This window comes from Suricata suricatta, chromosome 14 (assembly GCF_006229205.1).
Source record: "Suricata suricatta isolate VVHF042 chromosome 14, meerkat_22Aug2017_6uvM2_HiC, whole genome shotgun sequence".
NCBI classification, from domain to species: Eukaryota; Metazoa; Chordata; class Mammalia; order Carnivora; family Herpestidae; genus Suricata; species Suricata suricatta.
In genome coordinates this window covers 16,585,996-16,602,595 of record NC_043713.1, presented here as the reverse complement: position 1 = coordinate 16,602,595, position 16,600 = coordinate 16,585,996, and the positions used below count along the sequence as shown (strand labels likewise).

Below are 16,600 nucleotides of genomic sequence, written 5' to 3'. Positions count from 1 at the left end.
TTGATTTTTCTCATCCTGTTGCTCTTCCACGTGCCCCGAGTCGTACGGGAGAAGGCTCCCTGGGTTGTGTTACCGAGCACGATGAGATTAATCGCAGGTGCTTGTGTGGATCTTCCCATGCCTCTTCATTCCTTCAGCCGAATTAGCAGGGTCTTACGTCACCCAGCATGTCGTCCTTTTAGAAGTGAGGGGCTTGTTTCTACCAGGTGGCCTCTGGATGATGAAAAACCAAGCTCGGTGTTCTTGTCTCAGTTTCTGATGCCACGGGAGGTGTGCTCCCTTCCTGCCCCTTTCCGTCTCTAATTCTCTGGGTATGAGCTTACCTCTGACGTCTGTCATCCATGCTTAGAACTGACGTCCCGTGAAAGCTGGTTTAGTTTGGGTGGTCGTCAGCTTGGGCTAACAGTGAACATCGTTTCTTGTGAAGACCCCGGCGTGTACTGTCGATAGAGGGGTAGTACTGTGTTAAGAGAGATGCCCGAACCAACGTGGCCCGGACTGTCCCCTGCGCTTTGCCCACGGTATATGTTAACTTAGTCCCTAGATGGCTCACCCTCTAAAATTCAGGCGGTCGTGACATAGCATGTCTCCACGAGGACATTCTCTGCATTTGGGGCATGATCATGCCTTTTCTTCCTTTCTTTCTTTCTTTCTTTTTTTATTTAATGTTTATTTGAGAGAGAGAGAGAGAGAGAGAGAGAGAGAGAGAAAGAGAGAGAAAGGTGAGCCGGGGAGGGGCAGAGAGAGAGGGAGACAAAATCCGAAACAGGCTCCAAGCTCTGAGTCGTCAGCAGAGCCCGATGTGGGGCTCAAACGCACAAACTGCGAGAGCATGACCTGAGCTGAAGTCGGATGCTCAACCAGCTGGGGCCACCCAACCTTTATTGGAGGGCATCTAGCATTCGTGGATCCTGCCACCGAAAAGCCTGACTGGCCACTCTTCCTCCCTCCCCTCGCCAGGGCGGGTAACCAGAAATGCCCCCACACATTCCCAACACTCCTCAGTGAGAACCCCTCTAAACTTTCTTCCTCGTTGGAGGGACAGGAGTCCTGCCAGGGGACTCTGTCCTTTAGACCTGGCGACATTCGCAGACGAGCTCCCAACGGCTTCTGAGGCATGCGCACCCGCGTGTCACTTTGTTTGACTTCCCTTTTAGCCTGACGTTAACAGGGCAGGTTGGCGGGCATGTTGAGAATGAAAGACAGGCAGCTCTTTGGAAAACAGAGCAGGAGAGATTGGCTATTAGAACTTTCCTGCTCGTGATCGACTTACCGCAGCTCCGCTGTGCTTTCCGGCCCTCGACCAGAAATGGGAGCTCCAGAAATAGGGGTAAATATTGTCGGAGTAGACGGATTAGTGTGGGGAGCCCCTGTGCCTGCTGGCGTAAGCTGCGATCTGAGTCCTCCAGCCAAGCTGAGCAGCCCAGCCTCCTAACCCTTCCATGGTCTCTCCTGCCACAACTGCAGTCTGACTGCAGCTGGACGTATTTTATTTTAAATGGCACTTGGCTTTATTATTGTCCACGTCATTGCCAAACAAAACCCAGTTTAAATTCCCAGTTGCCCCTTTTCGGCCCAAGAGACAGTGTTGTTGGCTGATGGCACAGACTTAAAATCTTAATGCGTTAAAACAGTATTTTGTTGCTGCTGTCGCTGTCGAAAATCCTGAAGGTGACAGCTGGAAATCCCACGAGTTACTACCCTTCCTCCCTGAACCCAGACGCCCCGGCACACAGCTGCGCCACCCGTCCAGAGGCCCAGACGAAAGCCACGTCTCCACCGCCGGTTTATTTTGATGAAGATGGACGGAAGGGGAAAGATAATTTTCAGCTTAGGATCTGTTTGGAGTCGGTTCGGGGTTTGCTCTGTTTGTTTTTAAAGAGAACAGCGCAGCTATTCTTAGAATGTGAGCCTTATGATGGAAACAGGAAGAGAAACTGGTAGGACAGGTTGGGAAAAATGAAAATACCACTTCTGCCCCCGTCAGCCTGTGGTGTGCACTCGATTCCTGCATTAACCAGCAACATGAGAAGATAGAGGCCAGCGTTTCCCTTGTGGGCATCGACAGGGGAAGATTCCCCTTGAAGTCTATTTATAAAACACAGCCTTTCGCACAGGCAAGCAGTCCAGGCAGCCCGCTCGCGGTCTGTGTGGGATGAAGTCAGACCACATCCACCGGGCATCGGTCTGTTCCCACCTGGGTCGTCTGGGCCGAGGACGCAGGCGGGGGGCCACCGAGTGTCCGAGGGGAGAGATTACAAGACGACTTCACGTTGCTCGTTCTTTCTGCTAAGGACGCAGCTGGAAGCATATACGTAAGAGTGTGTGTATGCCTTTTACAGGACAAAGCATTGGCTTATTTTTGTAGCAAGCCAGAATATACCTTCGTGAAGTTGCAGGTTTGTTTTCTACCCAGGTCCAAACTAATAAAACTCCGGGTAACCTAGACATGGTTGCTGACCTCTTCCGGGAAGGGAAAGCAGCACAGCTGTTCCTCCAACCAGCCCACGTGCCCAGATCTCCTATGTGTCTAAATCATTCTGCTAGGAACCCCCCCTTTTTTTTAAGATATTGATCTTTGCCTTCTGTTTAAAAACTCTTCAACCCTATTGAGGGAGGCACTTGTGAAGTAGTGATCGTGCTTCTGTGCTTGAGGACCAGGAGAAACTACCAGTGGGGCTTGAGTGTTTTATTCATTTATTTTCGTTTTTATTTCTACCATTTGAAACATTAGTAACCCCACTTGTGGTGATCCCTCAAGTTGTCACAGAGTCTGGTCAGGCCTTGGCTGCTGTTACCTGCTCCATTACCTCGGAGCACCTGCCTCCGTTGTTGAGGGGATGCACCAGAGGGTGGGCTCAGTAGTGCCCCCCTAGAGTTAGCCCCGAGAGGTGGAAGGCGGAGACTGCCGCCATCATTGTGGCTTGTGATGGTGTGACCCCGAGGGCCTGTAGTCCCCCCATTCTACGAAGTCTGGTTTCCATGAAGGCCGTGTCAGCAGACGTGTGAAACTGAGTTCTATACTTCGTGCTTCTCACCCCCAACCCCTGGCTCTTTTCTGTCATTTCAGCCCCTTTTTCGAGTGTGTGTGTATGTGTGTGTGTGTGTGTGAGTGTGAGAGAGAGAGAGAGAGAGAGAGAGAGAGAGAGAGAGAGAGTGAGAGAGAGAGTGTCAGTCCAAGGCACGACTGGCCTTACCTGCGGTGTCCGGTAGCTGGCATGGTCAGTGGCTGGCAGGGAGGCCGGGGGGCCATGTGGTGGTGAGCTAGCACTGAGTGGGTAGCTTCTGCGGAGCTTAGAGCTCCAAGTTTTTCCTCTGTCGACAATCAGCCCATCACACATATTTTTATCAGTTTCTTGGACCTTTTCTTTTTTAATAGTTTATTGTCAAATCGGTTTCCATAATACACCCAGTGCTTCTCCCCACAAGTGCCCCCCACCATGACCATCACCCCCCTCCCTCCTTCCCCCTCCCCCTTCAGTCCATGGTTCGTTTTCAGTATTCGGTAGTCTCTCATGATTTGTGTCCCTCACTCTCCCCAGCTCTTTCCCCCTTCCTCTCCCTATGGTTCTTGGACCTTTTAAATCCAAAATCTTAGTGTATTCGTTGCCCTGTTTGGGTCCTAGTACACAACAGAACACTGGGCCTATTTCATGCCTTTGATTACCTTTGAAAAAAGGAGGTTCAAGGTCCACATCCATCATAAACTGCTAACATGATTCACCTCTTCAGTTTGTAGTAATGTGCTAGAGTTCATAGTTAGCGAAGGTTGATTTTAGTTTTTGATTTTGGGTTTGTCTTTGTTTTATTTTGTGGATTTTGTCACTTGAAAAGATCTATCACTTGGTTATAATCCAATGATACTAACAGTTTATATTGTTGACCTGGGACATTTTTTTTGACAGCTTTCACATGTCATACAGTTCACCTGTTTAAAATATGCAGTCAAGTGGTTTTTAGACCATTGAACAAACATGTGCGACCATTCCCATAATTCGTTTTTAGAACATTGTCATACCTGTTAGCAGTCACCAAGTGAGTTTTATTATTTTCCAAGGTTTATACCAATTATTTCATTTTCTTGTTGACTTAGGCAGAAAGCCTTTTATAATTTGACAGCAACGAAGGCTCTAATGTAACTGAAATTAAGTTGTTTTTGTTTTTAAACTTCAGGCTTATTTGGTTGACAGCGTGCTATTCTGACTTTTATCATTTGATTTCTAATCTTTGGAGTTTAAAATATGAATTCTCAGAGTTCCGTTGCGTTTCCATCAGGTCTATGTAAGTGAGAGGCAGCTCCCAGACTCTGGGTTGGAGCCTCCCAGCACGCGCTCAGTGTCTTGCTCAGTTTCCTCATCTGAAGCAGCAGAGACCCTGTGCCCAGCTCCAAACCAGGTGGTTGCAAGATGTCCCATCTGCCTGGTGTTTGTGAGTTAGACAGCACGACCCAAGATGTCAGGGTTCAGAGTTCTCGTTCATTGGTTCTTCGTAGTGTCTTATCAGCCATATCCCTTAAGAAGAATCTTTGGTAGACTTTGGAGTATAAAGACGTAAATGAGACTCTCATTTGCAGAACTTGATCAGGACCCTCAGGGAAGCTCTCTAGTAGGGATACGAAACTGCAATGTGGCCGTCTACCCCTGGGCAGAACTTGACCTTCAGACTAGACTCAGATGCTCTGCTCTCGATCAGGGAGTGGAAGAGGCAGGGGGGCACCAGCAAACCCAGGCACCGTGGGAAAGGCTGGCTGTCCTCACCCAGAACTCAGGACCCAAAAGAGATTTACAAACCCTTGTCCCCATTCCTTCTGCAGAATAGAGCCTGTCTTCACTGGTTCCCTCCATTCCGGTTTCCATGGTAACGTCACTGTGGGGCTTTTCCTCTCCACCTGCTCAAGGTCTCTGGAAAAATGCTTAACCTTTTATTTAAATTTTCTCACCTTCCCGCTTTCACCAAGGACCAGGAGAAGAATAAAATCCTCCTTGCGAGTTGGTCAGCCAGCCTCCCGAAACAAAGAGGGGTCCTCTCATCCCCCATGCAGGCAGGAGTGCAGACCCGTGCCCACACAGCCTGATTGTCTTGGAGCGCACAACTCCAGAAGGGGAGGAACCAATAAGTGCACACACAGAACTACTCATAACATCTTCTGCCTTTTCCTTTATTTTTTTTTTTGCAGGAAGATCCACGCCTGAAATTTCCAGTACATATGCGGTCAAAGGCCACTTTAAACCCCAATGACCTTGGCCCTCTTCCTGTGAGTACACTGGAGATGCATGGACAAGTCTGAAAGTGTGTATCCGTTCTTCTGCCCAGTGTTGTTGGAGAGACTTTGTGGGCCTTCTCTTTGTCCAGGCTTTTTGGGTCCCATTGGTCTGCAATTTGTTAACAGGAACTGGTGAATGGCTGAATTCTAATAGTACATATAGTTCATACCCAATACTTGGGAAAGAGGTTTCTGAATTGTTAGCTGCTAGCAGAAAGTAAACGTTGTAACTAGGATGTAAGAAGCATTCTCTACATGTGACAGTTTGAGCAGCGCACATTTATTCCGTGACTTAGCAACCACTGAGATCCACCCATATTGCCGATTTAGCCACTGGGATGGAAATATTAAAAACAGTGGGAGAAAAATGCCTAAGTGATCAGAGACGATTTCTGTAAGGCATTTGGCCTGCAGGTAGTTTAAGTTTTTCTCCCTTGTTGAGGATTGTTTATAAATTTAACTTTTTATCAGTTTATTCTCTTTGGTGGCCCAAGTTGGAGTTGAGGCTATTTGGATTTTGAACAAAACTTTCGCCATACATCCTTCTCAGCCCTCCCCTAATCACAAAGCCTTACAAGGGCGGGAAGGTGGAGTGTGTGGGGGGGGGGAAGGACTTGAGACTCTTTTAGGATGGAGGGTGCTGGGAGTTCTTTGATGGTGATTTTCCAAACACAAGAACCTTTCTGTTGTTTGGCGTGTGGCATTTTATGGCACAACTTGAATCTAGAAACGTTAGGATTCCATCTTTATACAAATATCTTCACTCTCCAAATCTGTGTGGCTCCTGGGTTTAGATGGAAAGAATCCAGAGAGTGCCGGAGACAGATGAGACGTGAGAGGCAATGTTCTCTTTTGATCTGTTGGATTCCTGAGTTTCATATCGCAAGTAGGCACTATTCAGATACTGAGGGCGTACCAGCCTTTCCTTGGAAGAAATACCCAAATCCATTTTAGTTCCTGAGTTCACATAGAGCCCACGGCAGAGAATCTCAGTATTAGGGCATTCAGCCTGGTGACCGGGCTAAAGCCTCTCTCTCTGACAGTTTTAAATTAACCTTCCTCCTCCCTTCAGTCCTCAATAAATATTCATTTAATTAAACGAGCTTATTCAGTCCTAAACTCAACTGTCCTGTGGAATGCTGAAGTTTCCCTTTGAAGCTTTTGAAATAGCACCCCCCGTTTCTTGTCCATCACAAGCGAGTGAAGGCTTGTAAGACTGGTAAACCCGTGATAGTGTGTTGCTGAATGTTGTCAAGAGTTAACTTGAAACGTTTGTCGTTTATAACCTAAAAATGCACCCTATAAGAGAAGAATGAAAAATGTGTCCTTAGAGTGTTTAAATTTAGACATTGATTTTTGGAACTGTTAGCTAATGTTTGACTTCTCTTTGTCTCTCTCTATCTCTTTCGCCACCGCCCTCCTGATACCAGCCTGGTTGGGAAGAAAGAATTCACTTGGATGGCCGGACGTTTTATATTGACCATAGTAAGTAGGCTTTTTTTTATAGACACGTAGGCATTGCAGGTAAAGGGATGGGGGGAGAGGGGCAGGGGCAGGGGGTCGTCATGCACGTATTATAGTGAAAGGTTTGTCATTTTACTCTTTGTCTAGGCAGCCAGGTGTTATGTGGAGAGAATGATCCCAGAGAATCAGTGCCCTCGTACGGTACTGTGCATTCATCTAAGTTTGCTTCAAACTAGCCCATCAGGCTTTCACCCGATTTGATCTTGTGGCCTATTAACTTTTTTTTTATTAAAATGGGGGGTGGATAACCCCTTGATTCCTGCGCTTTTAATAAATACACTCTAGCAATAGAAAATAAGCTTAGAAGTCATGACTGAGTTCAGAATCCGTGTGAGCAGTGCGTGAAGCTGCATGTTAGTTTCTTAAACACTGCTCTCAGAGGTCTTCGGGCAAGAAGCCTGTTCTGACTTATTTTCTATTCATAGCATGTTTCTTTGCACCCAACACACTAATATATACACAGTTCGTATCTTAAAATTGTAGTATATTTGCTCCAGCCCCTAAGAATAAATGCGTGGTTTCTCATTTCAACTAAAAGTTAAACTAATAAAGGTTTTGCTTTTAGCCAGTGGGTTTTTTGTTTTGTTTTTGTTGGTTTTTTTTTTTTTTTGAGGTGACATGTTCCCCACGGGAGCATATTTTTATGTATCCCTTGAAATTTCTGAAAAATAGATATTTAAAAGAAGTTTTCAATTGTATGTAAAAGTGTGGGCACTTGGTTGTATTTGATCTTTATTTTCATTTGGTTCATAAACAGCAAGTCTCTGCCAGGTTTCTCCAGCCTCACATTCTCTTAACTAATCAAAACTACGCTGATGAGAAATCTGGCCACAAGGAATCCTCGTGGATGGGGCTTGCCACTGCTGCCTAGATCTTGTGACTCTTCCGGGGGGTTGCTGAATGACTGAGTGACCTGGACGCATCCAGGCAAAGAAGCTGAATAAATTGAAAAGCCCATGGCTCACAATTACTCCAAAAGTGGGAGTCCTTCATGTATTGGGGGTGGGCTACCCTTTTAACCTTTTGGTTAAAATCAGGTATTTCAAGCTGGACATGGACTTAGTTTTGTCTTTGACCAGTAAACATATTTAGAGTTTGCCAGCTTTCCAGCATTTTACAGTGCACATAAAATTGCTACCATAACTGCTTTAAACGATGTATACCCTCGCTTTTTTCTCTAATATGCTCTTTGTAATTTTACTCATCACATGATTTGTTAAAATAAGGAAGGGAGCCAACCTCTTTTTCCCACCAGGCCCAAAAAACAAGTTCTCCTTTAGTTTCGATGCATTTCAATTTCAGTTTTCAAAGGTGGGTACGACTAATAACTATCTTTTTCTTAAAATAAGGTCTTAACCAGTAACAGCCTCGGCCTGCTATGCACAGAACATTTCACACAACCTGTGGCCACGTTCTAGCTGGGGATCTGATATTCAGGTCAACCTGAGAAGAGTTTTATGAACGCTTTTAATGCAAGAGCCTCAAAACCCGGAAAACGTTATCACAGAGGCCCATCCTAGTGGAATTAGAAGTAATGAAGATCGTAGACTGGTTTTCCGGTGGTGTGCGTCATCCTACCGTAATATGTAGTAGATGCTTGGTAAATGGTGACATGAAGTCAGTTCAGGGAGGGTCCGTGGTGAAGGCACTGCCAGGAGGCAGGAGAGGGTGGTTTTGATAAATGCCTTGGCAGTTCCTAACTCCTAACGGGCCCGCCTGCCCCTCCAAGCGCTCAGCCCCTCGCTCCACATTCCTCTCGCCAGAACAGACCGTTTGCAAGAGGCTTCTCTTTGCTCGGGGGGATCGTCTAGACCTGGCACCAAGCCTTGATCTGAGCTACGAAATGAGGTGCTGTTCGTGGTGCTTTAGCTGGAGATGAAAGTTTGCCTTGGTTCAACCATTCAGGAAAGTTCTCCAAACCAGATAATAGTGGAAATGAGGGGAGCGAGAAACCACGTAAGAAGACGATCTGGTTAGGATCACCTCGGTTGCCACGGACGCAGCATGTCTGCCGTTTGTCCCCAGTTTGTCAAGGTTTGCTCAGTCATAAGCTCTAACGGGGTGCATATCAATTAAAATAAATCCATCTGCTTTTTCACCAAAATACAGTCTGTAAAAAGCACAGACCACCTGTCTCTTTAAGTGGCTTGATCAGCCAGCAGGTACACTCCAGGATGCATTTAATCACCTCGGGGTGCCGTTTAGGAAGGTATAGCCTTCCTAATGTGCCCCTCCTGAGCAGTATTTTCCTGATTTCTGACAAGGCAGTACCTCATTTTGCTGTCCTGTGTGCAGGACAAGAACTAGGCCATCCGTACGAGTGGCACCGTGCTGTACTATGCAAGCAGCGTGTGCGAGATTCACAGTCCTCTAAGTGTCCGTCGTGACCAGGACGTATGATCGCACGTGAATGACAAAGACTGCAGTATACTTGTCTTTTAAATGATGAGGTGATTTATTTTCTGCTTCATGAAACTCTTGAAAAGTCAGACATTTCCGAGATGAAAAATACTCCATGTTAAAGAGGTAATTTCAGAAGAGACGAAGTGGGGTAATGAATAGCCCCTGTCTCAAGCCTGGAGTAAAAGGTTAAAGATCTTGAACTGAATCTCCCTCTCTCAGTGGTCCTGTGGTTCTTCTTAAAGACCAGGCATGTCCAACATCTAAGTCTGTGGCCACAGGTGTCTTGAAGGCAAAGCTAGGAGAGAAAAGGAAATTCCAGTGGGGCTGCAGATTCCTGGCTTCATCTTTCCTGCCAACAGTCTTACCAAACCTATTAATCATAGCTAAGTTAACTGAGTTTTTTATTCTCCTTCCTTCTTGTCACTTTATTTGAAATACGATGTTGGAGAACCAAAATCAAGTTTATATTCAAGAGTTTTAGAAGAAGTGAGCAAATGGCCACCACACATTAGTATACTGATCCTGCTTAGCTGTGAAATCGATCTTTATTATAATCACACAGACACTTGTATGTTTCTGAAGGCTTAGACTGTTCTAAAAGTGAATCTGTTTTCACCATCACCTTCATTCAGTTATTTGAAAAATAACATATGAGGCTCCTGTCACCTTCTAGGAAGTGTGTTCAGTGGTGCAGAGGGGGCTGCCGAGATGGTAATACCCAGCCCCTGTCCTTGCGAGACTTATATTCTAGTAGGGAGACCCAGGAGGTATTTTCAAATGTGCTGTATAGAGGAATGAACCAGTTTTGTAGATGCTAAAGTAAAGACCACACCTGCTTGGAATATGTGGGCTCTGGGGTGTCTGCGAGAGGGCTTAGGAACAAAGTCTTTTTCAGGGGGTCCCAAATGAGTAAGATTTATCCTGGAAAGCCAGTGGAGAGCGACCCCAGGGGTGGGGGGATCATACCCGTGTATGAAGTGGTGTAGACCATGCCACGGCCAGAGAACTGTGTTCAGCTTGCAAGTGGCCGGTGTGCACAGGAGCCCAGCATGGCATGCATGTCAGGGACGGGAACTTGGGTCCCTTCTGCAGGCAGGAGGGGGAGGTCCTGAGGGATTTTCTGGAGGGGTGTGACAATGGTCAGATTTTTTCTTTAGAAAGATCCATCTGGCAGAACCACAAAGGAAGCCTTGAACAGGGACGCATGAGACCGGGGCAGTGGGACATAGGGAACAGCCCACGGAAGGGAGGTGCCCTCCAGAAAGCAGGACTCAGTGGGACGGGACAGCTTCGGGAGCCCCAGGGGAGACCTGTGAGGGGGAATGGGCGAGGGGCCAGAGCGGGTTTGAGGAGTGAATGCTGTGATCCTGGCTTTCGGGAACACAGCATCCCAGGAGCAGTTTGGGTGCTAGAGGGTGATGGGTTCAGTTTTTGGCAGAGTTGGATTCGACGTCATTGGGAAAGGCAAGAGCTTGAAGTTCAGGTCTGGATGGACCATTAGTGAGACGCCATGTGTAGGTGGTCATTGATTCACTTCCGCTTTGACGGGACCCAGATGATGGGGTTGTAGTGCAGGGCACTGTTACTCAGCTGCATTCTGTTTATTTGGGTTTCTTTTCTCTTGTCCTCCATCACAGTGGCAACTTTGACTTTCCAGAGTCTTCCGTTCAGGAGCTAAGGGACCCAGAATCCCTTTTGATTCCACCAAAGTTCTTTAAAACGTCAAAACATTTTATGTAACTTTTCTGTCAAAGTGAATTTAAAATTCATGTGCTTTGGTAGTTTTCATTTTAAAACTTTTTACCACTGCTTTTATTAAAATAATTATAACAGATTGGGAAATTTTCCTGGTATGGTCATTAAAACCAAATTTATTAGCTCTTTTCACAGAGTATAGAGAAATAAACAGATTCAATATTCTTAAATAATTTCTCTTTTTCTTACCAACTTAGATTCCCTAAAATTCCAGAGAGAACCCATTTTCTTCTGGCCTGCTCTCTCTGTATCTTTCATGAGAGTCCATCCTGTCCCCCCCCACCCCCCGCCACAGACACAGAGTAATCCTTAAAATCTTTTGACTCATGCCCAGTCACAAAACCCAGTGATTCAAGGCAGCTACTGCACATCATCGTCTATACCACTAATGTGGTTGTACAGGCAGCATTGAACAATCTTGCTGACACTCATTTTGAAGAAAGAAAACTCTTCTCACCAACTTGGCCAAAAGGGAAACCTCGCTCTCTCACCTTCCTCTGCTGCATCTAATCCCATTTTTTGGACAGCCTTAGATGCCTTGATTTTTGCGTGCATATGAGTGACCTGTGTCACGGGTTATTCATGTGTTCACTGTAGGATTCTTCCTTGAAGGCTGTTTTTCAACACTTACAAGCAAAGAAAAAAGTATTTGAAATGAGAAAAATCATTTGTGTTTTACCTTTTGAGGGACTAAGACTTCTTATGTATGTACTTTTCAACTTAAGGAAAATCAAGATCAAGTTATAAATCCTTGAAAGAACAGGGGTTTATAATTGAAATTTTGGCAGGTTTCTTGCCAAAACCCGTGTGAATAAATGGTTTTGCTTTAGTTTTGCCTTCTTGATTGAGTGTTTTTAACTAAACAGTATGGGGGGGGGCACATAGACTATGGTTCCCTTCTAACCCTGAAATAATAACTACGTGATTTATTTGGGGGACCAGTATGAGAGACTGGACACCTTTTGCAAAATCCAGAAATAATTCTTTGTAAAACATTTTTGACATAGACAAGATTTGAACTAATATGCTGGGTTTTTTTTTTTTTTTTTTTTTAACATTTTCAGATAGCAAAATTACTCAGTGGGAAGACCCACGACTGCAGAATCCAGCCATTACTGGTCCGGTGAGTATCCTCAACTTCTGACTCTTTCGCATAATTCTTGGGCTGCGTCTAAGCACATATTTCTTGTATATTACCGGTTACCTGGTGCCCTGGGCTTGGTGCGGTTGACTAGGTTAGCGTTGCCCCTCTCCCTTCCTCATTGTAGTTCCCAGGTTGGGTACATCTGCATTTGCCTCTTCAAAGGGCTTTCACTATAAAGGAAAAGAAAATGCTTTTCTAATGGTAACCAAAACTGAACATTTTCTTTTCTCTTTTGTGAAAAGGTGGATTAAAAGTATACCGATCAGAATGTCCTCTCTTCCCTTCTATATGAAACCAAACCCTGTATTTGTAGTTTTGTCCTTTCTTTGGGCCAACGGGCGGGGGGAGAGGTAAATGTTAGTTAACAGATTGAAGCTGTATTGTGAATCTCTTCCAGCGCAGAACGTCTGTATAAGTTTGGGTGAGGTTGTAGCCAACCTCTGGAGCTGGCAGAGTTAAGAACCTTTGTCTCTGCTGACCCACTGACTTTGTCACAATCCCCGTGTTTGCGCCAGGTGCAGAGGAAGCTAGGTAGAGCACCCTTGTAAAATACCACCGCGCACTGTGTTCATAAGGAGGAGTGAAAACGGCACACACACCCCCACTGACCCTGAACAGTAACTGTACCTTGCCACCCAACACCTGTGCGCAGCCTGTCGAATGGGTCACAGTCCACAGGAAATGGACCAGTGTCTTTGGTCCATGTTTATGAGTGCAGGGAGCTAATCTGGAATTGCAGCAAGTGTAGGGGATCAGCAAAGCATTGCAGATTTGGGAATCTGTTAAAAACTGGAAGAGCAAAAGGAAATGAAGTATATTGAGTCTTGAGCTGAAAAGGCCAGTAGACGTGTTTAAAATACTGCTTTTGTGGCTTTAATCTGATTCAGTTCAAGTTATGTTTTGAATTACAAAGGTAAGTCTGCTTGAAAACGTAAAAGGTAACATCATGCAAACCCACCTTGAACCTGACATCCCCTTAATTTGTTAATTTCTATATTGGCTTTGTTCAGCTGCTTTGCTGCTGTGTAACGCAAAGTGCCTGTCATCCCTGAGTTAAAACAGCTGCTTTCTATGTACCTTCAACACCTGCCTTACCGCCATGGCTTCCTTTTGATATTTTCACATTCACAATAAGGTGTGTTAGAGTCATGTTTTCTCTTCTACATCATGAGAAACAAGACATTCAAGAATCAATGCTGTTTTCAGGTGACAGAGGACTTTTGACATAATTCTGAAGCCTTTTGAAATATTTCTTTAATTCACTGATCATCCGCCTTCACTCAAACACTGTTAGTTCTTACTGATTTCTGTTGAAAATTGTGTAGCATCATAAATCCAAGTAGATTTGACCCAAAGAAAGATCTTTTTTTTATTATTATTATTATGAACAAAAGAGCCTTGTTTATGCTTTTGGTAGTAGTGCAGGTACTTCTTTCAGTAAGAGCATGTGGATTTAGGTAATTATCCACTTAGTATCAACACTTGGCTCTAGTTGTCATCAGTTCTGAATATTTGGTAATTTCCACAATTTCTTTCTCTCCTTGACTTACAAGCTATTTAGAATGTGCTTTTATTTTCCAAGAGTATGGAAGAGGTTTTGCCTATCCATTTCTTACTAATTTTCTAATTTTACTGCATTGTGGTCAGAGAGTATTATCTATGAAATACTGATTACCAGATATTTGAAACATCTTTGGCAGCTTGGCCTTTTTTTTTTTTTTTTAAATGTTCTTTCTGTGTTTGAAAAGAATGTGTATTCTGTCTTTGTTGGGTACAGAGTTCTTTATATGTCCATTAGGTCAAGTGTATGGTGTTCAAATTCTCCATTTCCATCACTGCTTTTTATCCTGGCTGCTCTGTCCCACCAAGACAGGGCTGGCAGACTCTCCCATGGGAAAGCAGGGCTTTGTTAGTGACCTTCACTTTCTCTTCCTTAGTATTTGCCTGGTGTGTCTTTTTCCCCTCTTTAACTAGCTGTGGAAGTTTTTCATCTTCTTTTTTTTTTTTTTTTTTTTTTTAGCCTTCTGTTACATTGATAAAGTACCCTTTATTTTCTTTCACATTCTATACTTACTGGAAAGTCATATCTTCTGTTCCTCTGGTGCTTACATTAAAATGTTTAGCCAGCGCACTTCATGTCAAAACGAATCACTCTCTAGTCTCCTCCGGAGGAAGATGGGACTTGAGGGCACTCTCATGCCATTCTTCCCAGTCACTTTGCCTCATTCAGTGACATTTGGAAACTTTACAGATAGTCGTTAACATTTTACCTCTGACCTCCACAGCTAGGACTTGTTCGCTTCACTTACACAGAAGCGAATTTCTTTGCCCACCATTGGTTCTTGGACCTGCTGTTTCCAGGTTTTCTTCGGAGTGAAGTATAGAGTTCCCGGTTCTCGGAGTCTTGTCTACAGATCCGCAGCATCAGAATCATGTGGAAACTTGTTAGAAATGCATATTTAGGAGTCCCAACTCAGGCTGCTGAAACAAGCGGGGGGTATGGTTGGGGAGGGCAGCAATATCTATGTTCACACAAACCTTTCTAAGGACCGTGATGCTCGCTCAAGTCTGAGAGCCTCTGTTTGAGCAACACGTCTGAGGGAGCGGGCTCGTCACACCTGTGAAGCGGTAGGTCAGCCATAGTAGAGCCTTTGGTTAACCATTCCTTTCCTAATACTTGGAAGATATTCTTTCTTGTCCTTCCGGCCCCCGTAACTGTTGAGAAGCTTGTTGTCAGTCTAATTGTTGTGTTTGGATGGGTCACCCTGCCTTTCCTCTGGCGATTTTGAACTTCCTCTGTGACTTTGGTGTTGTTTAATTTTACTGTCATGAACTTCAGTGTGGATTTCTTCTTGGTATTCTGCTTTGGACTCACTGTAATTCCTTAATATGGGGACCATGTCTTTCCTCCATTCTGGAAAATTCTCAACAGTTGTTTCTTCACACACGACTACATCTTTGCCGTTCTTCCTGGTTATCTGTACCAGGAACCCCTCCTGGGTGTGTGATTCCCTTTCGTGTTCCGTCTTCACCTCTTAGCTTTCCTGTGTTCCATCTCGATCTTGTGAGTGTACCGTGAGCTCAGGTCTTCCAGTTAAATCTTTTTTAAGCTTTTCATAATCTGCCCTTTCCCAGTTCATTGTGCCTGTTATTTCAGTAACTGTTTAATTACTCATCGTTCTGTTGGGTCTTTTTAAATTTGCTTGGTCTTTTCAGTTATTGTTAGTCTATCATGCTCTTTTATTTTTTATTTTTTTATTCATACTTAGCCGTCTCCTCATTCTTCAAATGCTTATATCATATCCTTTTCCAGATGATTCTATTATGTCCAGCCATAGGGACACTAAATCTCCCCCAGTGTTATGTGTGTAGACTTTCCTCAGTAGTAGTCCCGTGCGGTTTATAACCAATTCAGTGTATAATTTGTGTGTGTGCGCTCATCTTCTCCCCCTCCCACCATGAGGCCTTTATAAGTCCTGACTGTGTTTACTGTTAACTTCTTAGCTTGGGATCGTGCAGGCCCGGTTAATGTGACTGTGGACTTCATACCCACTTTGGTGTAGGCATAGAGTATGAATTCATTACAGGTCTGTTTCTTTTTGTTTCTCTCTCATTTGTGGTCCCGGACAGAAGGTAAGCTTCCTTACAACTTCCCTGGGCTGGTGGGTAGCGCTTTCTTGTCCCCATGTCAGACGTAGATGTTGAGCAGGAACTCTGTTCTTACCCCCTAGGTCATACAGACTGTAGGCCAACTTCTGTGTCCCCACATGAGGATGAAAGCCACAGCCCAAGCACCAAGTCAAGTCCAATGCCCACTTCTTTAATTTTAAGTCTTTCTGCTTATCTGGAGCCTAGAGTTTCTCTCTTTCCCAAGTTTTAAAAATATCCAGACTAGGGGCATCGGGGGTGGGGGGCCCTGTCTGTGGCAGCTCAGCGCAGCATCGCTGTAGTTCCTCTGTGCTACGAGCATCGCCAGTGGAAGCTTCGACAAAGTGCTGTCCGTGCTCGCTGCTCTTATGAACACGATCTCATGTTTGTGTGACGCTTTGTACTTCTCCGAGAACTTTATAATCAGCTGCCTTGAAACTCACCTCAGTCCCCTCGGGAAAGCAGGAAGAGGTTGTTACTCCCAATTTGTCAGAAACTCCGAAGGCTCACTGTGTTGCCATTCGGTCCAGAAAATGTCAGACGTAGGCCTGGAGCTCCGAGTGCACTGGCCTCCCCCACATCGCATGTCAGACAGGAGTCCTTTTCTTGAAGGAGCTCCAGCCCCAGCTGGACTCAGATGACAGGAAGACATTTGGAACCGACTTGACACCATAAATAAGTCAGGTTTCCATTTTTGTTCAGAAAAGAAAATGTATTTAATACAGAGCAAGGGGCTTTAATCAACAGACGTGTTAAGTTTTGAGATAGGCTTATTTTACCAGTTAAATTGTGTATAAGAAAAGAAGACGCCAGGTTTTCAAGAGAGAATGAATAATTCAGCCCGTCCGGTACAAGCAGGGTAC

At 44.9% G+C, this 16,600-nt stretch overlaps 1 protein-coding gene across 9 annotated transcripts in view; it reads left to right on the top strand.

Annotated features, from left to right (window-relative positions):
• NEDD4L (NEDD4 like E3 ubiquitin protein ligase) overlaps window positions 1–16,600 on the top strand; it is a 334,157-nt gene that overhangs the window by 282,335 nt on the left and 35,222 nt on the right. For 7 of the 9 annotated variants that reach the window (XM_029921933.1, XM_029921939.1, XM_029921938.1 and 4 more), the window contains 4 exons: window positions 5,177–5,254; window positions 6,694–6,748; window positions 12,010–12,068; window positions 15,720–15,722. In XM_029921933.1, coding sequence (XP_029777793.1) covers window positions 5,177–5,254; window positions 6,694–6,748; window positions 12,010–12,068; window positions 15,720–15,722 — 195 coding nt within the window. The remainder of the gene's footprint in view (window positions 1–5,176; window positions 5,255–6,693; window positions 6,749–12,009; window positions 12,069–15,719; window positions 15,723–16,600) is intronic. The other 2 variants (XM_029921936.1, XM_029921934.1) reach the window with 1 other exon arrangement.